This window comes from Phaseolus vulgaris, chromosome 10, assembly GCF_051622355.1.
Source record: "Phaseolus vulgaris cultivar YP4 chromosome 10, ASM5162235v1, whole genome shotgun sequence".
In the NCBI taxonomy this organism is placed as follows: Eukaryota; Viridiplantae; Streptophyta; class Magnoliopsida; order Fabales; family Fabaceae; genus Phaseolus; species Phaseolus vulgaris.
Window position 1 is genome coordinate 11,966,015 of NC_143507.1, and position 23,004 is coordinate 11,989,018.

Below are 23,004 nucleotides of genomic sequence, written 5' to 3' on the forward strand. Positions count from 1 at the left end.
ATTCAACCCCCCCCCCCTTCTTGTTTAAGCCATTAATTCTAACATGGCCACATTCCACGTTCATAGGATGGCTCCCCCCTCCATGGTTTCCAGTTTATATGCTCAATTTTCGAGCACCTTGACTACGCAAAATGGGCCAGTCCACTTCAGACAACCTTCTTTGCCATTCATCTCGAGCTAGATCATCTTAGAATGTGTCAAACTAAATATAATAAACCCACTCCCTAGGGGTGTTCTACCGAAGCGAACACCTATTTTATCCCGAGCTCTGAGCACAACTTTGCCCAACTATTGACTAGCGAATTGAGTATCGTTGTCGAACATTAGGTGCCTCGAAATCCTAAAACGGGAAACAATGTTCTTCCACACAAAATGTTGGACCTTATGAGCAGTTATTTGTGTAACTGGCTCAGCTTCAATCCACTTGGTGAAGTATTCAATGGCCACAATGAGGTACTTCATCTGATGTATTGCCAAAGGGAAATGGCCTAAAATGTCTATTGCTCATGTATGGAAGGGTCATGGGCTATTGATATGATTCCAATAGCTAGATATAGATGATTCTTTGACACTTTATGGAATCAACTTGAGTTGGAGAATGAATAGGCACTTTTAATAGAATTGGATCAATGTTCTATGTTTCAAGAACTCACCAAAACTTGCACCAAACACCAAACTCACACGGAAGACCCATTTCTTGCCAATTGAACCGATTAAAAGGTGCACAAATGTAAATGAACCGAATAGAATGCTTCAAAACTGAATTGAACTGAACAAATTCATAAGAAAAGAAGAAGAATCAAATGGAACCAGCCAAGGAGAAGATGAACCGAAGCATGTTAAGAAATAAGCTAAAATACCGAATGAAAATGCTAGAAAAGGAACCTAAGACATGTTTTAGCTCCATATGAACATGGAGATGAAATGAAAAGATGGAGAAGATAGGAACTTATGAGAATGAAGAGTTTGGTTGATGGTCACACCACTTGAAGTGTGAAGGCTCCAAGATAAGTGAGCTAATGCCGCCACTTGAGAGAACCAAGGCACTCAAGATGAGACAAGGAAGAGGAGAAGACAAGTTCTCACACACTCTATCACCAATTTGGGAGAGTTTTGCTACTATAATTCTCAAATCTGAATTTTACAAGAGCCCACACCTCTATTTATAGTGTGAGGGTGCTGAAAAATAGGTGGGAAAATTCAAATGAAACTCATTTGAAATTCCCACAAAAAACAAGTCACATGGGAGGTGTGACCTTTTTCTACTATGACACCTCCTAAAAACTACACCTACACCTACTCTCCTAAGTCACATGGACAATGTGACTTTATTTTACATATTCACACTCCTTTATTTAATATCCACACCTCCTACAACTATACAAGAGTAATTCAAATGATGCTCTTTTATTTAATGCTTGGCCTTGCACCTCATGGGATGAACTTGGGCTTTTTGGGCTTTGGCCTTCTTGGGCTTGGGCTTTGGGCTTGGGCCTCATCTTTTGAAAAGACTAATAAGAAGAACTTTAAATGATTTGGCCCTTGTCCATTCTTCCTATTAACAACATCTTTTTGATTCTCATCAGCTATAAATCGATCGCAACTCCTTGGCTGGTGCATGACACCAATCAACGTGCTTCTGGCATTGCTCACAGCGTTGGACGTATCTCACACAATCCTCCTTCATCGTCGACCAATAATATCCAGCTTGGACGACTTTCGATGAGAGAGCTCGTCCTCTTATGTGGCTACTGCAAATGCCTTCATGGAGCTCGGCCATTATGCGGGCACATTGATCTCCACTTAGACATGTGAGTATCGGGTGGGTATAACTGTGACGAAAAAGGTTTCCATTTATCAGATTATACCACCCTGCATTCCTCTTAACAATCTTGAACTTCGTAGGCTCGGTAGGAAGTATCCCATCAGCAAGGTAATGCTTGTAGGGGGTTATTCAAGTCTCTGTGGTGTCAACTTGTAGAACTTCAAGAAACTTGTCCCCCAATAACCCATGGGTCCACTCTTGGGACTTTCAAGGTTTATTGAATCATCGATCGATGCCTTCTCCTATTTCTTGAGCTTATCCCTAAGACCTCAAAGTGGTCGACTTCAGACAACCCTTCTAAAGCTATCCTGGGTAACTTCAATGTCTTCTGGATCACTGGCCTCTGTCGATCTCCCTACCCTGAGCTAGCGAGCTTTGACACCACAGGTCTACTCAGGAGTTCTGCTCTTTGGGAACATGAATAAGGTCACACGTAGAGGAAGTTGCTCTCAAGATCCTTACGTACCTGAGGTAGGAAGTTAGTTGTGGGTCCTTGGCCTAATACTAGCATGTGACTTGCCCGGTGACGAGCAATGAGTCACTCTTCACTAGCAGACTCCGAGCTCCCAACTCTTTGGCTAGCAACATCCCGACTATTAGGGCTTCATACTTAGCTTGATTGTTGCTTGCTTTAAATGCAAACCTGAGGGCTTTCTCGATTAAGAGCCCATTTGACCCTTCTAAAATGACCCCAGCTCCGCTCCCTTGTTGGTTGGAGGATCCATCCACCGCAAGGACCCATTGGAAGTCATTAGGATTAGGCTGAGAGTCCTTGGATGAAAGTTCCACCATAAAGTCTGCGTACACCTGACCTTTGATTGGCCCTCGTGGTTCATACTGTATGTCAAACTCGGATAACTCAACCGCCTAGCAGACCATTCGACTTGCTATATCAGGATTTTGGAGGACCTTACGTATGGTAAGGTCGGTCATGTCAATAATGATGAAGCTCTAAAAATAATGGCGATGTCGTCGAGCTGCGAACACCACAGTTAAGGCAGCCTTCTCAATAGCTTGGTACCAAGTCTCTGGTCCCTGCAACACCTTACTTACGAAATAGACTGGCTTCTGGACCCTATCCTGATCTTGCAAAATGACCGAGCTCATGACTCGATCTGTAATAACAAAATATAGACGAATAGGGGTTCCTGGGATTGGCTTACCAAGAATAGGGGGACTGCCCAAGTACTCTTTCAACTTGGTGAAAGCTTCTTCGCATTCATTAGTCCACGCAAAACGATTGTTCTTCCTAAGACATTGGAAGTAGGGGTACCCCTTATCTCCACTGGCCGACAAGAAACGAGATGGGGCGGCCATGCGCCCGGTTAGTTGTTGTACTTCCTTCACATTGGTCGGGCTTCTCATCCCTATGATTGCCACACACTTTTTGGGGTTTGCCTCTATGCCACTTTCAGTCAACAGGAAGCCAGGAAACTTTTGTGCTTCCACCTCAAACACACACTTGTCTAGATTAAGCTTCAGATTGTACTTTTTTATTGTTGCAAATAGTTCTTCCAGGTCGGCAATATGATGATCTTTCCTTCCCAACGTGGCGACCATGTCGTTTAGATATGCTTGAACGTTTTTCCCGAGCATTGGGGTGAGGATCCGATCCATCATCCTTTGATAAGTTGTGCTAGCATTTTTCAGGCCAAAGGGCATGACCTTGTAGTAGTAACTGGCGACCTCGGCTATAAAGGTTGTTTTACTCTCCTCCTTCGGGTGCATACGAATTTGATTATACCCTGAGAACGCGTCTAGGAAACTCAACCACAAACAACTTGAGGCATTGTCAACCAAGGAGTCTATGCTCGGGAGTGGGTAGGAATCCTTTAGACAAGCCTTGTTCAAATCAGTGAAGTCGACTCACATCCTCCACTTCTTATATGCCTTCTTTACCAACACAACATTTGCCAACAGTTGATGGTATTGGATCTCCCTTACGTGGCCAACATCCAAGAGCTTCTGAGTCTCTTCTCAGATGTTGGGGGGCTTATCCTCATTGAATTTTCTTTGCCTCTGCACCACGGATTTGACCTTTTCATCCATGGTAAGCCGATGACATAGAAAATCTGGGTCTATCCCGGGCATGTCTACGGATGATCATGCGAAAGCATTCATGTTTTCTTATATCACATCGATTATCTTATCTTCTAACTCCTTGCACAACGAGGTGCCGAGCTTGAACTTCTTTCCTTTCATCTTTCTCTCATAAACATCTCCAACAAGTCCAGGTCATCTCTCATTGATGACATCTGCCTCTACAATCCATCCTGGTTCTCCTACCTGGATGGTGATTACGTAAGTTCCCCTTCGATTCTTCAAACTACTCTCATAACATTTTCGCGTCATCCTCTGTTCGGCCTTTATGGTGATCACCCCGCCTTCAGAAGAGGGCAACTTCATCTTCATATAAGAGGTGGAGGCTACTACACCCAACCTGTTCAGGGAAGGTCGCCCCAAAAGTAAGTTGCAGGCAGAAGACACGTTAATAACGATATACTTGATGGCAATCGTTCTAGACACACTTTCATCGGAGAAGGTCGTCCTTAGCTCAACGTACCCACGTACTTCTACCTGGTCTCCCGCAAAACTGATCTAACATCCTTCGTATGGCCTCAACTGATCAGGGGATAGTTGCAAATTGGTGAACGTTCCCAAAACATCACATCTGCCAAGCTTCCTTAGTCGACCAAGACTCTGTGCACCTTTCTCCCCATTGTGATGACGGATATCACTACCGGATCATCCTCGTGAGGAAACACGTCTTCCAAGTCAGAACTCGTGAAGCAGAGAGTGGGCTTCGTAGGGCGGTCAAGTCCCATTGTATCCAGGGACATCATTGCCCGTGCGTATCACTTACGTTTGGAAGTCATGCTTCCTCCTTCAGAAAATCCTCCCGCGATGGTATTCAAATCTCCATGGACCGGTGTCTCATGTGTTTGGTCCTTGATAGCAACCTCTTCCTTCGGTTCTTCCTAGTTAGCTTTGAGATACTCCTTCAAGAATCTCCTTTGACCATGATAGCGAGTTGGAAACCTAAGGCTATGCATCGTTCGACGTTGTGCCCAAATGCTTAGTGGAATTCACACCATGCATCTCTTCATGATCCCAAGGACCGATCTGTCTTATGGGGAAACCTTAGCTTATCTGCTACCCCTGGAATGCTCAAGAGCTCTTTATAGGATACTCAAAATTTGGGCTTGGTTGCTAACCCTTCCCTGGCTTTTGTCTTGGGCTGATCTCTCTTGGCTACATATGGGACGTACCTTGAGTCTGTTCTCTTCTTGGTGGAGGTATCATTTTCCCTCAGGGACCAATCTCAGTTGCTTTCCTTGGGCTTAGGTTGCTTTGACCGCGAGCTTCCATTCTTCCTGAGTATGGTCTCTTTTGCCTCGATGTGAGCGATAGCTCGTTCACGTACCTCGGAGAATGTCTTCGTTGGATTCTTGATTAACGAATCGCTGAATGGTTCTGTTGTCATCCCTTGGACGAAGGCTGCGACCATCATCTCTTCATCGTGTGTTTGAAGCCTTACCCTGATCACACAAAACCTATTCAAATAATCTTTCAGTTCCTCTCCCTCCTTTTTTTTGACGTTGAAAAGGTCGTACAACTTTAGGGGTTTGACCTTGTTGGTAGAGAACTGTTCTATAAACAACTTGGAGAACTGGGGGAAAGAGGTGATGTGACCATCTGGAATTCCAGTAAACCATTGAAGGGTTGTACCTGTAAAAGTATCCATGAGCATCTTACATCAGATGGCATAAGATCCTCCAGAGATGCTCATTTGAGCCCTGAATGTCGCGAGATGATTTTTTTGGATCTTCTACTTTCGAGAAAAAGGCGATTTTAGGTGTGATATAATGAGGTTTTGTGCAACTCCTCATTGGTTTGCGCATGTTCCTCCCTAACTATCCATTAGACGATCTTGCAGGAGCTCTTGCTCAGCTCGGGCTTCTGCTCGTAGCCACTCCTGCTCGACCTTGGCTTCCTCTTGGATTCACTCTTACTCTCTTCGATATTCTTCGTTCGTCTCTTGGAGGGCCCTCATGGCCTCCATCAGTTGTTGTAAGGCAGGGGCATCGCTTCCTTCGGATCCCAGCAAGCCTTTCCTTATTTTTCTCAGCACGTCAAATGTGGATGGGACCAGGATTTGTCTCCAATTGGTGCTTCGAGGTACTTGGTGCTCCACTGGGACAAAGGGGGCTTTACTTGTTAGTCACACTTTGACGATCAAGTCAGTGAGAGCATTCAAAAATATCAAATCAGTTTTAGTCTCAAGTATTCATAAACAACATACCTTTACTTGGGGTCTCATGCCCCTTTTATATATATCCTTCAACGAATTTTTCCAATCTCAACAAAGCAAGATTTCAACAGGGAGAATATAATCTCAACAAAAAGTATATAATCATAACAGAAAAACATAATGCTTATGCGCACCTTTATTCCTAGGTGCTAACTACTTTATTCCCAACAACTTTTATTGGTATTTAATTAGCGTATGTATTATAGACAACCTGAATATTCCCTCTCTTTTAATTAACTTTTTCGAGTTGTCTACCAGCATCTAGGCTAAGCTCATGTCCCACCCTTTGAACCCATACTAGCCCAAAAACTGAGCTGACCGAAACGCTTGGACCGAAATTTCGAGCACTCCTAACGAATGCAATCAATAATTTCAGTATTAAATATAAATTATTATTTACAAATTTATAAATTTAGTATTATTAAAAGATTATCATCCATATATACAATTTTATAAATGTAATGACTAGAGCTCGGTTCTCGATTGTATTTTCATGATGGCTCGGTTCTTTTTTGCAATGGGAGGTCAACTCGGTTGTTAGGCCTGGGTGAGACCTGCGCAGATGGCTCTTTTCCAGGGTAGGCCCTAAGCGCGCAGTAGGGTTATTACACAAAGTAATTTTATATATAACATGCTTATAGATATGTTTGGGGCGGTGAATATAATTTTGTTATTATTGTGCATATTTGTTATTATTACGTGGCAATATTTTCTTGTTGCATGTTTTGCACGTGGCTAGTGGCTATTAATCCTAGTAAGATAGGGAGATGCATTTGTTGAACCAAGTGGTGTTCAAGCTTTGAAGAATCCAAACCCTTTGAAGGATATTGAAGCCTTAGTTGTGTTTGTTGTTGCTGTGCTGGTTTAGTTTAGTTTTGGGGTAGTTTGAGTGTTGTAATCCACCCTTTGATTAAATCTAAAGCATAGGCATTCTCAATCTTTGTGAAAGTAAAATGTTTTCAAACTAAGTTAAAACAACCAATTGTTTTGTCGAAACAACCGATTATTTATACTTAGATGTTTTAAGAAAAGATTGAAAACTAGTTTTCAAAGGGTTGAACTGTTAGAACCAAAACAACCGATTGATTTGAGGAAACAACCGATTGTTTGTTTTGGGACCATAACAGAAAAACTATTTTATCTTTGACTAAGCTTTAAATGATTTAACTGCTTACGCTCCAGTCATTAAATGCTTTGACCAATCTTTTAATGCAATTTAAGAGTTTGTTAAGATTTGATAACAAACTACATCTTTGAATATATTCAGAAAAACAGATTTGAGAATTTGTACCGTCCCGTATCCGGGCGTTGACTAAGTCAAGGTCAAAGTCAACGACTGGAAAGTCAAAGTCAACTCAAGGCGTCGCCCAGGTGTAGAGACGCCAAGAGGAAGCGTCGCCAAGACAAGGCGTCGCCAAGGCAAGGCGTCACCTAGGTGCAGGCGTCGCTAGATCAAACAGTGTAGATACAAGGCAATCACAGCGTGGTTCCCCGATACCCATGGGTAGGAAAGACCATGGAGGGAGCGACGCCGTGGGAAGGCCTCAGGTCCCAATAGCACGGGGCAGCGATAAAGAGAAGGAAAAGGTGGCTTCAAGGCCATAGCAATAGTACCAGCGAAGGGCAGCCTGACTCGTGAAGTGCTTCTGCCGCCCCAGAGACGCCCGTGGGGCAGATACGACTCAAGAGGAAAGTCACGCCCAGGGCAACCGGGTGCAGGGTACAAAAGGAAGGCAGATACGCTCTCAAAGTAAGTGACTAGATACTTGGGGGCACGAGTTGGCACCCAAAAAGTCACCCCTAGCGCAGTAGCACTCTCAGCAGGAGGACTCACACGTAGAAATGTCCCCAGGTGGGCAGAAGCGCCCCCAGATGGGGTCATGGCGTCGTGAGGCCCTCCACGTGTACTACAGTCTTGTCAAAATGGAAACACCCTTTAGTCAGGTGCCAGGTAATTAAAAGTCATTCAATACAGTTTCCCTTTTCGAGCATTCAGGTACTATAATGACTCCCAAGCGTTTCAACGTCTTAAATGCGCTACGTTCTCTAATTAAACGCTTTAATGAGTGCGTTATGTTTGTAATTAAAAGCGCTTTAAGGCGCTTTAAATGCTTGGGTGGTTTAAATAGCGCGGAGAATGTTGGAAAAAGGGTTGGAACTTTCGGCAAATTTACCAGAGAACTCTCTAGTTGCTTGCTCGTGCTTCAAGGCTACGTACAAGTGACTGGGGAATATTTTTGCCTGAAGGAGACAACACACACATATACACAGTTCTTTTACCACCTTCAGAGTGCCATACGCGGTGCTCAGACACGTAGGTGGACAGTTTTTGGTGTTTCTTGCTGGCTGACTTGAGCGTCGGAGTGCACACGGCCGCTAGGGCGCCTTTTTGTCCTCTTTTTTGCAGGAATCCACAGGCAACCAGTGGGAAGGAGTCCCTAGCTGGCAGTTGAGGTCGCGCACGAAGACGTCCCGGTCAACCGGACGGAACATTTGGCGCCCACCGTGGGGCCGATATAAAACATCAGTCCCATCACAAGTTCGAGAAAATCTATCAGGTTGCAGTAGCGCTGAAGGAGGTTGGAGTGACAATGGCCCCCACCAGACGAAGAGCAGCACGCGCAGCCCCAGCAGTCCTATCCATGCAGCAGGTCCTGGAAATAATGAGGGGGCTACAGCAGGACATGGCGGATTCGAAAATGGAGCAGGAACGCATGCAGGCAGACCTTGACGCCTCGCATGAGCGGAACGAAGAGCTCCACCGTGTGAATGAGGAGTTGCGCCAGGGCCTGAGAAACGATAGGAGGCGGCCTGGGCATGACGAGATGGAGAACCATTCCCCACCAAGGGAGTTTTCCACTCCTTTCTCACAAGAGATCCTAGACGCAGCGATCCCGAACACGTTCGCGGGACCCAAGGTGATCTTCACCGGGATGGAGGACCCAGAGACGCACCTGGCTGCATTTCACACGCAGATGGTCCTGATAGGCGGTTCTGATGCTGCCAAGTGCAAGCTCTTCATGAACACCCTGACCGGGATGGCTATGGACTGGTTCATTAGCCTCCCAGAAGGTCATATCACATCTTTCCGCCAATTGTCGCGATTGTTCCGAGAACAGTACTTAGCCAACAAGGCCCCGCCGCCGGTCTCCTACGACCTGCTCGATGTGAAGTAGTATCAGGGGGAGACCCTGAAGGAGTATATCAATCGCTTCGGGGCCCAGGTCGTGAAAGTTGGCACAACAGAGGAGCCTATGATCGTGTACGCATTTGTGAAAGGCGTGTGCCCCGGCCCCTTCGGAGAATCCATTATCCGTAATCGCCCTAGGACTTTCGCTGAATTACGGCGTAGGGCGGTAGAGCATATTGCTTCGGAAGGGGAGGTATGTGTGAAGCGCACCAGCGCCGTGCCCTCACGCCCGAGGGGACCGGCGCGGGTTCAACCCGTCAGAGTTAATGAGACCACGACGGGGAGAAAGGAGCCAGAGGCGAGACGCCCCTACGAGGCCAGAAAGCCCCAGCCCCGGGGCCCAGCAGGAGGCGAACGCCCCGCCAGAGAAAGAGCAAGACCGGCGAGGTACAACTTCGTGGTTGAGTTGAAGGATTTGATCGCCGTGCCCAACATAGCTGAGAGGCTGAGGCGACCAGCGAAGACCGACAAGGTGTTAGGGCCCCGTAAAGACTCTTGGTGCGAATTCCACGAGGCTTTCGGGCACCAAATTGATAATTGCCTGTCGTTGGGCTACCAGCTAGATGAGCTGGTGAGGACTGGGTTTTTGAAAGATTATGTCGCAGATTCCACAACGACCGCCACCTTGCCGCCGCCGACAGAGGAGCCAGCACACGAGATGCCAGTGCTTGGCGAGGTCCACACCATTGCTGGAGGTTTTTCCGGCGGAGGACCCACTGCCTCCCAGCGAAAGAAATACGCGAGGGGGGTGAATTCAATCGAAGAGAGGCTCTCGGGGGAGCCTTGGGAGTCAGATATTGTGTTCACAAGAAGAGACCTCCGAGATGTGGTACCCCACGACAACGACCCCGTTGTCATCTCAGTCGTCACAGCTGGAAGGAAGGTCCACAGAGTGCTCGTTGATCAAGGGAGCTCGGCAGACGTCATGTTTCTGTCGACCTTCAATAAGTTACGGCTGTCCCCTGATCTGTTGAGTCCCTATACTGGGTGCCTGTATGGGTTCGGGGATAACCAGGTAGAAGTCCGGGGGTACCTGGAGTTGAGGACTACGTTCACAGACGGAGAGGCCTCCCGCACCGAGAGCATCCGGTACCTCGTCGTGAACGCTAATTCTGCCTACAATATTTTGCTGGGCAGACCGGCGTTAAACCGTCTGAGCGCGGTGTCCTCCACCCGTCACATGAAGATGAAGCTGCCGGACCTCAGTGGCCGGGTGATAGTCATCAGGTCAAACCAGGAGGAGGCGAGGAAATGCTATGAAAACAGCCTGAAAACGAAGAGAGGCGTATTCATGGTGTATGAACGTCCGCCGAGCGCGGACGCGACGATGATTGAGGCGATGCCCGCTGGGTTGACGCCTGAAGAGGCCATGGCGGAGAGGGCGATGCCCGAAGCAGATGTGCCGATGGAGAAAGGCCCTGACGACGCGGCGCCCGTAGAAGAGGTGGCGCCCGTTGAAGATGATAGCAGGGAGCAGCCTGCAGCTAACGCCATAGAAAGGGAGATTGGCGGCAAAACTTTCAAGTTAGGAAGTTCGCTAAGCTCCGAAGAACAGGAAGGGGTGGCAGGAGTGATTTCACGCCACCTGGATGCCTTCGCATGGTCCGCCTCGGATATGCCAGGCATCAACCCCGATTTCCTGTGTCACCACCTCAGCATGGACGCCACGGTCCGCCCCGTGCGTCAGAGAAGGAGAAAGTTCAATGAGGAACGACAACAGGTGGTGAAAGATGAAACGCAGAAGCTGCTGAGCGCTGGCCACATCAGGGAGATCCAATACCCTGAGTGGCTCGCCAACGTCGTCTTGGTAAAAAAGGCGAACGGAAAGTGGAGGATGTGTGTTGACTTCACGGACCTGAACAAGGCATGCCCAAAGGACTCGTATCCGCTGCCCAGCATCGACGCCTTGGTAGACAGTGCGTCCGGCAGCAAGGTGCTGAGTTTCCTGGACGCCTTTTCAGGGTACAACCAAATCAAGATGCACCCAAGAGACGAGAGCAAGACTGCATTCATGACTGAGACATGCAGTTACTGCTATAAGGTGATGCCCTTCGGGCTGAAAAATGCGGGCGCCACATACCAGAGGCTAATGGACAAGGTCCTGGCACCAATGCTTGGGAGGAATGTGTACGCCTATGTAGACGACATGGTGGCTGCGTCGCAAAATAGGGTGTAGCACATGGCAGACCTGGAGGAGTTGTTCCACACAATATCCAAGTACCGCCTCAAGTTGAACCCCGAGAAGTGTGTTTTCGGGGTAGAGGCCGGTAAGTTCTTGGGTTTTTTGCTCACCGAGAGGGGGATAGAGGCGAACCCCGACAAATGTGCAGCTATTATCGCCATGCGGAGCCCGACATCGGTAAAGGAGGTGCAACAGTTGATAGGGCGGATGGCGGCGCTCTCGAGGTTTGTTTCCGCCAGAGGAGAAAAGGGGCACCCATACTTCCAGTGCCTCAAGAGAAACAGTCGCTTTGCATGGACTGATGAATGCGAAGCGGCTTTCGTTAAGCTGAAGGAGTACCTGGCGACGCCACCGGTCCTCTGCAAGCCGGTAACGGGCGTGCCCCTCCGGTTGTATTTTACTGTAACGGAGCGGGCCATCAGTTCTGTGTTGGTCCAAGAGCAGGACCAGAGTCAGAAGCCCATCTACTTCGTAAGCAAGGCCTTACAGGGGGCTGAGACGAGGTACCAAGCACTAGAGAAGGCGGCGCTGGCGGTAGTGTTCTCTGCTAGGAGGCTCCGTCATTACTTCCGCAGTTTTACGGTGGTGGTGATGACCAATCTCCCTATACAGAAAGTGCTGCAGAAACCCGATGTGGCAGGAAGAATGGTACGCTGGGCAGTGGAACTGTCAGAATTCGACATCCAGTAGGAGCCTAGAGGATCCATCAAAGGGCAGGTGTACGCAGATTTTGTAGCAGAACTTTCGCCCGGAGGTGAGCAAGAGGTGGAAGCGAGTTCGCAGTGGCTGCTCTCGGTTGATGGCTCTTCAAACCAACAAGGGAGCGGTGCAGGAATAGTCTTGGAGGGACCCGACGGCATACTGATCGAGCAGGCCTTGCGTTTCGTCTTCAAGGCAAGTAACAATCAGGCAGAATATGAAGCCCTGATAGCAGGAATGCTCTTGGCCAAGGAGATGGGCGCACAGAACCTCCTGGTGAAGAGCGACTCTCAGTTGATTACGGGGCAGGTGTCGGGTGAGTTCCAGGCGAAGGACCCACAGATGGCGGCGTATCTAAAATACGTCCAGTTGTTGAGGGGGGCGTTCAACGCTCTTGAGTTGATACACGTCCCGAGGGAGCAGAATGCCAGAGCTGACCTGCTCGCAAAGCTGGCCAGATCAGGCAAGGGGGGTAGACAGAGGACAGTGATCCAGGAGACTCTCAAAGCTCCGCGTCGTTTCGTGGAAGACAACAGGGTGGATGTCCTCCAGATTTATACATCAAGGGGAAGGCCGATGAGTCATTCCTCTTTGACCCAAGATACGCAGAGGGCGCCCCGCATCAGCATATACGCGGGTGTGCCTGAAGAAGAGCAGATGCAGGTCTGTGTTTTGTCCAAGGGAGACACCTGGATGACGCCCTATAAACGATACCTGGAGGATGGGGCTCTTCCAGTGGACCCTGAAGAGGGTAAAGAAGTCAAAAGAAATGCCGCAAGATACACTTTGGTGGATGGGGTGCTGTTCAGGCACGGCTTCACTCACCCTATCCTAACATGCGTCAGTGGCGATGAGTGCACCAGGATAATGGCGGAGCTACACGAAGGCATCTGCGGAAGCCATGTAGGGGGAAGATCCTTAGCCTCCAAGGTAGTACGCGCAGGTTTCTTCTGGCCAACAGTGAAAGAGGATTGCGCACGGCACGCCTAGCTGTGTAGGTAGTGCCAAAAGCACGCCGATTGGCACAAGGCGCCGCCAGAAGAGTTGCGGTCCATATACAGCCCGTGGCCTTTCCATACATGGGGAATTGACATCCTGGGCCCTTTCCCACTGGCAATCAGGCAGATGAAGTATCTGATCGTCGCCATCGAATACTTCACTAAGTGGATAGAGGCAGAGCCCGTGGCACAGATCACTGCGCATAAGGTACAGCATTTCGTGTGGAGAAACATTGTGTATCGCTTTGGCGTACCTAGGCGCCTGATATCCGACAACGGGACCCAGTTTGCCAGTCAGCAGTTGAGAAATCTGTGTGCTGAAGTAGGAATCAAACAAGTGTTCGCGTCGGTTGAACACCCCCAGACCAATGGACAAGTAGAGTCGGCAAACAGAGTTCTGCTGAGGGGGTTAAAAAGAAGGTTAGAGAAAGCCAAAGGGGCGTGGGCGGAAGAGGTGCCAAGGATTGTATGGGCATATCACACCACGCCCCAATCCTCTACTATGGAGACGCCTTTCAGTCTGGTGTACGGGTCAGACGCAATGATTCCAGTAGAAATACATGAAAGCTCACCACGTTTTCAAAACTTTGTGGTGGAGGAGTCCAATGAAGAGAGGCGGGTAAACCTGGATCTGCTAGAATAAAAGCTGAAGCGATGAAGAGAAGAGTAGAGCGGCAATATAACTCTAAGGTAAAGCCGCGACAGTTTCAGGTGGGCGACCTAGTGATGAGGAAAGCCCACCCATACGAGTTGGAGAATAAGCTGTCTCCCAAGTGGACCGGGCCCTTCAGGGTTACTGAGGCTAAGGGCAATGGTTCGTACAACCTGGAGACTTTAGATGGAGGGCCCATCCCGCACAGTTGGAATGCAGCCAACTTAAAATTTTATTTCAGTTGACTTATGTAAGCAGTATGTAACAATTTAGTTGAAGGGGACGCTCTTTTTCCCTCTCGGGGGTTTTTTAATGATGTCACCCTAATAAAAGGAAAACCCAGTTTGAGAAAAAGAAGTGCCTTGGTTTTCAGCCTTTATCTTTCCTTGTTTGAAGATTATGTGATGCGCCGCCTAGGCCATGGCGCCGCCAATAAAGAAGGCGTCGCCCAGAAAGAAGGCGCCACCCAGATAAGGGCGTCGCCCTGAGCAGGTGTCGCCCAAGTGAAGACAGGCATCGTTGGAAGAACGAGACGAAAGGAAAATGTGCAGTACATGAAGCATATGCAAAGTGAAGTAGCGTTACAAAAATCAAGTATGACATTGAAAAGTTGTTGTTACAAGCAATGTTCAATACAATGGGAGCAACACAAACGACACAAACGCTACAAATCATGCAAAAACACGAACAAGCCATTTCTCAGCGCTCATCAGAGTCATCACTAGAGGAAGGCGAAGCCCCTTTTCCAGCCCGCAGCGCTCGAGTAAGTCGTGTCCTCTTTTCTTGGTTTAGTTTCGAACCTGCACCAGGGGAAAAGACGTGTTAGAGGCACCATGAAGAAAGACAGGCACAGTTAGAAAGTAACGAAGGCCGAGTTTCCTAAGGCAGTGGTTCTTACATATGTACTTCTCAAGAGTCCCAGCGTTGAACTCCAGGCTGATTACCGTAGCAGAGTCAAAACCTCCCGCCTCAGCAAGAATCCGGCAAGCTATTTGATCACTTGGAGCCAGATTCTTGAGGGGTTTGGCTTTGAGGACCTTTTCCTCTCTCACCCAGTACAGCGGAAACCCATCCAGAGCGTCGGGAACAAGATCAGTACGACAGATCTTGAAGAACCGGCCTTTCCACCCCGTGAACGAGCTTTGAAAGGGTGTGAAGAGAACTCTTCCAGGCACATTGCTGAGAGTTACCCAGAGGTTGTGTCTCTGCCTCTTCACCTCAAAGAAGTGAAGAAAGAGGTCAACCGAGGGTGCACAACCCAAAAACCCGAAGAGAACATTGAAGGCTTTGACAAAGGCCCAGCTGTTGGGGTATAACTGGGCCGGAGCAACGTTGATCTCCGTCAGCAGTTCCTTCTCGAACCAGGAGAAGGGTAAGCGCACCCCGATGGTCTTGAACACCACCTGGTAAAAGTAAATGAAAGGGACCCCGTCGTTGGCCCGTTCGTCTCCACATACTGGCTCCCCTAGAGTGCAAGGGAGCACAGCGATGTCGTCGTCATGCCTCCTCGCGAAGGCTCGGTGGTCATAGGAACATGACTCCCCTTTGTGCTCCCGTATGGCCCTGGTAGAGAGTAAGCATGAACACTCGTCAAGAAGTTCGTTCGAAGCCCAAGGGTACAAGTCTTTGGGGCGAACCCTGGAGGAAGCAGCGTGAGATGACATTCTTTAACAAGATCAGGACTGCCAGAAATGCAAGAGTTGAGTGAGGGGAGCGAAGGCTAGAACAACCCTTCGGCAGAGAAGAAAGGGTGCAAGAAGGAAGGGTGCAAGAAGAAGGAACGCAAGTAGGTTATGAAGAGTGAGAAAATGATGAAGATAGTTCCAGAGTTTGAAGAGTTAAATAAAGCGGTTAGAGCGCCAAACGACGTGAATGGATGCACCGCACGATTGATACACGTGGCAGAAGATGAAAGGAGGACGCTGGCACCACTGGTTTAAATCAGAAAACGTCGTATCAGCAGAATATCCAGTGGTACGATGCGCCGTCGAAAGTGAGTCAGGGGTACAGCAGGAGTCAGAAAATGGAATGACTAGATGCCCCATCAACCAGACAAGCAGCGCCACGTGGATCAAGTCGAATGACGGAACGTCCCATCAGCTATACAAGGAGCGCCACGTGGATGGCACAGACAAAGCCTTGAGCTCTTCGCTGCCATCAGGCATCGACCAAGGCAAGAATCAAAGTCAATGTCGAAGTAAAGGTAACGCCCGAGGCGTCGCCCGGAAGGATGTGAAGGGCGACACCAGTGTGAGACGTCACGGGCATCGCCAACCCAAATACCAACTGGCGTCGCCTCCCCGATACCCACAGGTAGGAAAGACTGTGGAGGGAGACGAAAGTGAAGGAAGCAAAGTTAGTTGCTGGCGTTGTTTCCCCGATACCCACGGGTAGGAAAGACTGTGGAGGGAGATAAGATCGCCAAACGCCGGCGAATTACTGGCAAGGCGTTCCCCGATACCCACAGGTAGGAAAGACTGTGGAGGGAGACGAGACCGCCAAACGCCAGCAAATCACTGGCAGGGCGTTCCCCGATACCTATGGGAAGGAAAGACCATGGAGGGAACAGACCCCCCCCATAGCACTCAGCGTTTTAGACACCCGGGGACGATACGGTGCTGCTGTAGCAGTCCTCTCCTTAGGCGTGGCGCCGAGCGTTAAGGGTCAAAGAAAGAACCTTTCGGTATCAGAAACGTCCCGTGGACGATACGACGTCACTAAGTGAGCCTCTCCATGGGCGTGAGGGTTGACGTGCAACCTTTCCCGATCATACAAAACCGCCCAACGAAGTGAAAGAAATGGGCGGAACACAGATAAAATAATCGAAGCGCGTGAAGGGAAAAGATGAGAATGAGATCGCATAAGCAGAATCGTATGTGGCAAAGACATAAAGGCAATCATACGAACATCCCAAATCAGTAACAAGAGTACGGATAGTTCAAAGAATTACAATTTTTAATAAATAAAATCAAAAACGAAGGTAAAGTATAAAGCAGTTAAGTGTGAAGCTGAAGGTGGCGGGTGAGAGACGGCGGCTCAGTCTTCCAAGTCCATGGGCACGACCTTCCCGTCGACGACGTGGTGAGTGGGGTCGCAGTTCGAAATATTGATGCCCGTGTTCTCGCAGGACGCCTGGGCCAGAGCCTCTTGGAAACCCTCCTCAAACGCCCCCGCCATCTCCCCAGTCAGCTCTTGGACCTCCCCTTCTAGTTCGGTGATCCTGGAATCCTTGGATGTCAATTGTTTCTCCAGGAATTCCTTCTCCACCCGGAGCTTATTAGCCTCGGCTTGTAGAAGGCTCAAAGCTTCAGCCTTAGCATTCAATGCGTCTTCTTTTTCACCCAGCTTCTGCCCCCAAGCAGCATCCAACTCATCAAGTTTTTTCCGCTGCACCTCGGATGTGAGAGCCGCCTCCTGGAGGCCAATGTTTTGGATTTGATAGGAGGTGAGTTGGGCCAGTTGAGCGGCATGCTCCTGCTCCAGTTCTCGCGCGTACGCCTCAGCTCCCTCCCTGCCCTCCTGGGCCAGTCTTAGCAGAGATTGGGAAGCTTCCTCCTTGAGTCCCCAGTTCTACTTCTCCTCCTTCAACGCCACCACCTCTTGCCTTAGCTTGCGAAGAACCTCCCTCCCTTTGATGGCATTTTGAGCCTGAGTGCGCCATTTGATTGCCACCGCCAGGAAGGCCCCCATATAGTAAGGCATACCTCCCCCTTTTTGAGGATCAGTCGGCGTCATCCCTTCGGTGAAGCCCTGCGTCAACTCCCTATGGATGGAGCGAGGAATCCGGGGTTTGCGCGAAGTCGAGCCAGGGACTGATACAGGAGGGGCGGAGCCCGACGCTTCAGCTACGTCACGATGCGGCAACGGCGAAGGTGGGGGAACCAAGTCAATCCTTTCCTCTCGCTCCTCGTGGACTGGCGGAGGCGGCGGTGAGGTGGCACTGGGAGGATCGTCCCTGAGAGAGTTCCCATCGCCGGGGGGCGCGGCGGGTGAAGCAATGAGACCCGTAGCCCTCCTCTTATGAGGAACCAAAGCAGAACCCGAGCCTTCGTTGTCGGAGTCTACTATCAACACCCTTTTTCCTTTGTTAGGACGCGCTGAGGCAGGGGTTGACGCCATGGCTAACGGAACCGCAGCGATGGGAGAAGGAGAGGCAGGTGGTGATGGGATCGGCAGGGAAGCAACGGTGGGCACATCGGAGGCTACGGCGTCCCCGCCTTCCTTGGTAGATTTTGCCTTTTTCAAAAATTTGGCAAGAGCCAGCCGTCTCGAGGAAGTCATCACTGAACCTGCAACAGTGAAAAATAGTAGGGTAAAGTTTGGTTCAGAGGAAGCAGAGGGAAAATTCTATGACCAAACATATGCAGATAACCACAACAACTAATGCGTCATAAACAATCAAGGGCAGATACCGAAGTAGGTAGAAAGCCCATAGGCATTGAATTCGTTCGCGATGAGTTTGGCGGTATCGAAGACTATCCCCAGTCCCGCCAAGGCTTTGCACACATCCCGGTCAGGCGGGGCAAGCTCGTCCAAAGCCAAGGGCTTCATGGTTATGGGTTTATCTGTCCAGTACAGGGGAAAGCCCTCTAGGATGGTAGGATCGCGCTTGGTCGCACGTACCTTGAAGAATTTCCCCTTCCATCATTTAAACAAATTCTGGAAGAGCGTAAGAATGATGCGCCCGGCGATGCCGGAAAAGCTCATCCAAAGGCTCTTCCCCTGCTTCTTTACCTCGAAGAAGTGAAGAAAAACGTCCACAGAAGAGGGAACACCTAGATAGCCGCAGAGAATTTGGAACCCCCTCACGAAAGCCCAACTGTTGGGGTGGAGTTGGGCGGGAGCAGTGTTTATCTCTGTCAGTAGCTCTTTTTCGAAAGAAGTGAGGGGCAGACGCCGGCCCACCCTCTTGAGCACCATTTGATAGAGGAAGAAGAAGGGGCATCCCCCAGTATCCCGTGAGTCCGCACAAACGGGCATCCCAGGTCGCACCCGGCTTACCAGGACTTGGGAGTCGTGATTTTTGTGGAAAGCATTGAAATTATAGAGAGCAGGGTCCCCCCTGTGAGCCTCCACGTCCTCAACAGAGTTCAGGAGGGAACATTCGTCCAGAAGTTCGTCGGGAGCCCAGTCGTATTCGCCCTTATAATAAGACTTAGGGAGCGGGGGAGGCGCGGTGGTCTTAGTTTTCGCCATCAATGCCAATGATGAAGATCAAAAGAGAAAGAAAGGGTTCAGAGAAAAGGGGTTGGGGAGAAGAAAAGGGAAAAATGGAAGAACCCTAGGAAAACCCTACCCACATGACAGAAAAGAGGAACGAGAGGAACGAAGAGGCGCACAAACGATATCCAAAGAAATGCAGTAATATGGACAGTCCCAGGCAGTTCATACAGTGAAGAGAATCATCAAGGAGGGGGAAAACCATACCTTTGGGGCTGAAGGGTGTGGAGAGCGGAAGCACGAATGAGCAGGGGTCGCGAGAGAAGAGATTCAGAGAAGATGAACAGTGAGAAGGGATTCAGAGAAAGTGGATGTAACAGTAGTGGCAAGCGCGGGGTTTGGGTAACTTGAACGTTACGAGAAGCGCGAGGGACATCAAATGATAACCGTGTGATGATGCCACGAGTTGCAAGATTAAGCGCTCAAGGGGAGCGCAAGAGGTTCTTGAAGACGACCGCACGATGAACCACGTGGCACGCGATTAAGCGCAACTTCAAAAGACATTATTTTTCCCATTTCAGGGATGTCCAATCAGCCATTAAGAATACCTCTGTGGTTCAGAAAGTGTCACGTCAGTAATTCGAAAAATTGCTGAGTCAGCAGAGAATGACACATCATCAGGAAGGCACGTGGACGGCGTGGGCGAGGCTTTAGTCTTTGCGCTGAAGACAAGTCTTCGGCTTAAGACTGGGGGGCTTGTGTACCGTCCCGTATCCGGGCGTTGACTAAGTCAAGGTCAAAGTCAACAACTGGAAAGTCAAAGTCAACTCAAGGCGTCGCCCAGGTGTAGAGACGCCAAGAGGAAGCGTCGCCAAGACAAGGCGTCGCCAAGGCAAGGCAAGGCGTCGCCAAGGCAAGGCGTCGCCTAGGTGCAGGCGTCGCCAGATCAAACAGTGTAGATACAAAGCAATCACAGCGTGGTTCCCCAATACCCATGGGTAGGAAAGACCATGGAGGGAGCGACGCCGTGGGAAGGCCTCAGGTCCCAATAGCACGGGGCAGCGATAAAGAGAAGGAAAAGGTGGCTTCAAGGCCATAGCAATAGTACCAGCGAAGGGCAGCCTGACTCGTGAAGTGCTCCTGCCGCCCCAGAGACGCCCGTGGGGCAGATACGACTCAAGAGGAAAGTCACGCCCAGGGCAACCGGGTGCAGGGTACAAAAGGAAGGCAGATACGCTCTCAAAGTAAGTGACTAGATACTTGGGGGCACGAGTTGGCACCCAAAAAGTCACCCCTAGCGCAGTAGCACTCTCAGCAAGAGGACTCACACGTAGAAACGTCCCCAGGTGGGCAGAAGCGCCCCCAGATGGGGTCATGGCGTCGTGAGGCCCTCCACGTGTATGACAGCCATGCCAGAATGGAAACACCCTTTAGTCAGGTGCCAGGTAATTAAAAGTCATTCAATACAGTTTCCCTTTTCGAGCATTCAGGTACTATAATGACTCCCAAGCGTTTCAACGTCTTAAATGCGCTACGTTCTCTAATTAAACGCTTTAATGAGTGCGTTACGTTTGTAATTAAAAGCGCTTTAAGGCGCTTTAAGTGCTTGGGTGGTTTAAATAGCGCGGAGAATGTTGGAAAAAGGGTTGGAACTTTCGGCAAATTTACCAGAGAACTCTCTAGTTGCTTGCTCGTGCTTCAAGGCTACGTACAAGTGACTGGGGAATATTTTTGCCTGAAGGAGACAACACACACATATACACAGTTCTTTTACCACCTTCAGAGTGCCATACGCGGTGCTCAGACACGTAGGTGGACAGTTTTTGGTGTTTCTTGCTGGCTGACTTGAGCGTCGGAGTGCACACGGCCGCTAGGGCGCCTTTTTGTCCTCTTTTTTGCAGGAATCCACAGGCAACCAGTGGGAAGGAGTCCCTAGCTGGCAGTTGAGGTCGCGCACGAAGACGTCCCGGTCAACCGGACGGAACAGAATTAATCTTTGACAAGTTTTTTGCTAAGAGTTTTTGAGTTTTTCAAAGAGTTGAGATTGCTGAAAGTTTGTGATTGATCAAAGTTTGTGGAATAGGATTCTGCTTGGATTGATTTCAGATTATCTTCTGTAACAAGTGTAATCCTTTTACTCTGTGAAACAAGTTTTCGTTTCTCTGTTTGCTGAGATTGACTGTGTGTTCTTGAGGGGATTAAGATCAGCAATCTTAGTGTTGGTATGTTGGCCAAGAAGAGTGTGTATCTTGAGGTGTTCAAGGTCACTTTCTTGGTTATGGTGTAAGTGATCAAGGTGTGATTGCTTAGTGAATTTCCTCAGGCTTTCTGAGAAGACTGGATGTAGCTCCAGATTTGGAGTGAACCAGTATAAACATCTGTGTGCAATCTCTCTATCCCTAACTCTTTAAATTCAGTTTTGTTTGTTGTTTGCTGGTATAAACAACCGATTGTTTATGTGAAACAACCGATTGTTTTTCTGGTATTGCTGCTTTTGATTGCTGTTTTGGCAAACTGAATTTCTTATCAATTTTTTCTTGAGATAATTTCATTCTTGTTTTAAAAGATTGCGAAAACCCTCTTTAAACAATTCACCCCCCTCTAGTTTAAAGCCATCCGTTCTAACAATTGGCATCAAGAGTTTGGTTCTTGAAAGTTATTCAAGTTGATCGTAAAACTGTTTTTAAAATGGCTGATAGACTACCTTTTGGGGAAGGTGCTTCAATTAACAGACCACCTCTATTTTGTGGTTTGAACTACCAATTTTGGAAAGTGAGAATGAAAATATTTATGGAATCACTTGACAAAGGAATTTGGGATGCAATTGAAAATGGTCCTTTTGTCCCAAAGTTTGAAAAAGATGGATCTGTCATTGAGAAGCCATGGTCTCAATGGACTGATGCAGAAAAAGGCCAAATTCGATTGAATTGCTAAAAATATTATAACCTCTGCTTTAAATTCTGATGAGTTTTTCAAGGTCTCTCAATGCAAATCATCAAAAGAAATGTGGGACACCTTGGAAGTCACTCATGAAGGAACAAATGAGGTGAAGAGAGCTAGGAAGCATGCTCTAATTCAAGAGTATGAGATGTTCAGAATGCTTAAAGGAGAAACAATTGCTGAGGTGCATAAAAGATTCACGCATATCATCAATCATCTCATGAGTCTTGACAAGACCTTTGATAAAGAAGAGTTGAACATCAAGATCTTGAAATGTCTTGATAGAGCATGGCAACCCGAGGTAACTGCTATTTCCGAATCTAAAGATCTAACATCATTAAGTGTTGCTTCTTTGTTTGGAAAGCTTAGGGAACATGAGTTAGAGATGAATAGACTCAATGTTCAAGAGAGTGAAGACAAGCACACAAGGAGCATAGCCTTAAAAGCTTCCAAGCACAAAGGAAAACAAGAATCCAGTGATGAAAGTGATGAGGAAAACCTTAGCTTGCTGTCAAGAAAGTTCAGCAAATTCCTAAACAGAAACCGCAACAAAGACAACAACAAAGAAAGGTATGGAAACAAGAAATCCAATGATTTTAATTCCAATAACTATACTTGTTTTGGTTGTGGTGAGCAAGGTCATATAAAGGCAGATTGTCCAAACAAAAGCAAGGAGAAAAAGTCTAGCTACAAGGAAAAGAAAGGCAAACAAAAAGAGCCTACATAGCTTGGGATGAAAATGAGGTATCATCATCAAGTTCTTCATCAAGTGAAGATGAGAAAGCAAACATCTGCTTGGTTGCTAAAGATGATGATGAATCTTGCAGCTCAAGTGAGGTAAGTTTGTGTGCTTCCTTGAATAAACAAAATTACAGTGAATTACTTGAAGCTTTTCAAGAAACTCATGATGAAGCTAATCGATTGGTTCTTTCAAACAACAGATTGAAAGATCTTAACAGCTGGCTAGAAAAGAGAGTGAAATCACTTGAAGATGAGATTGAAAATTCTAAAAATGATTTCAAAAATCTGGAAAACCATTTCAAAAA

General features: G+C 48.3%; 1 protein-coding gene across 1 annotated transcript; it reads right to left on the bottom strand.

Annotated features, from left to right (window-relative positions):
• Positions 1-5,147: 5,147 nt before the first annotated feature.
• On the bottom strand, positions 5,148-5,576 carry LOC137814158 (uncharacterized). The gene has a single exon (XM_068616752.1). It carries the CDS (start codon positions 5,574-5,576, stop codon positions 5,148-5,150), a length of 429 nt encoding a protein of 142 aa, XP_068472853.1.
• Positions 5,577-23,004: the final 17,428 nt, after the last annotated feature.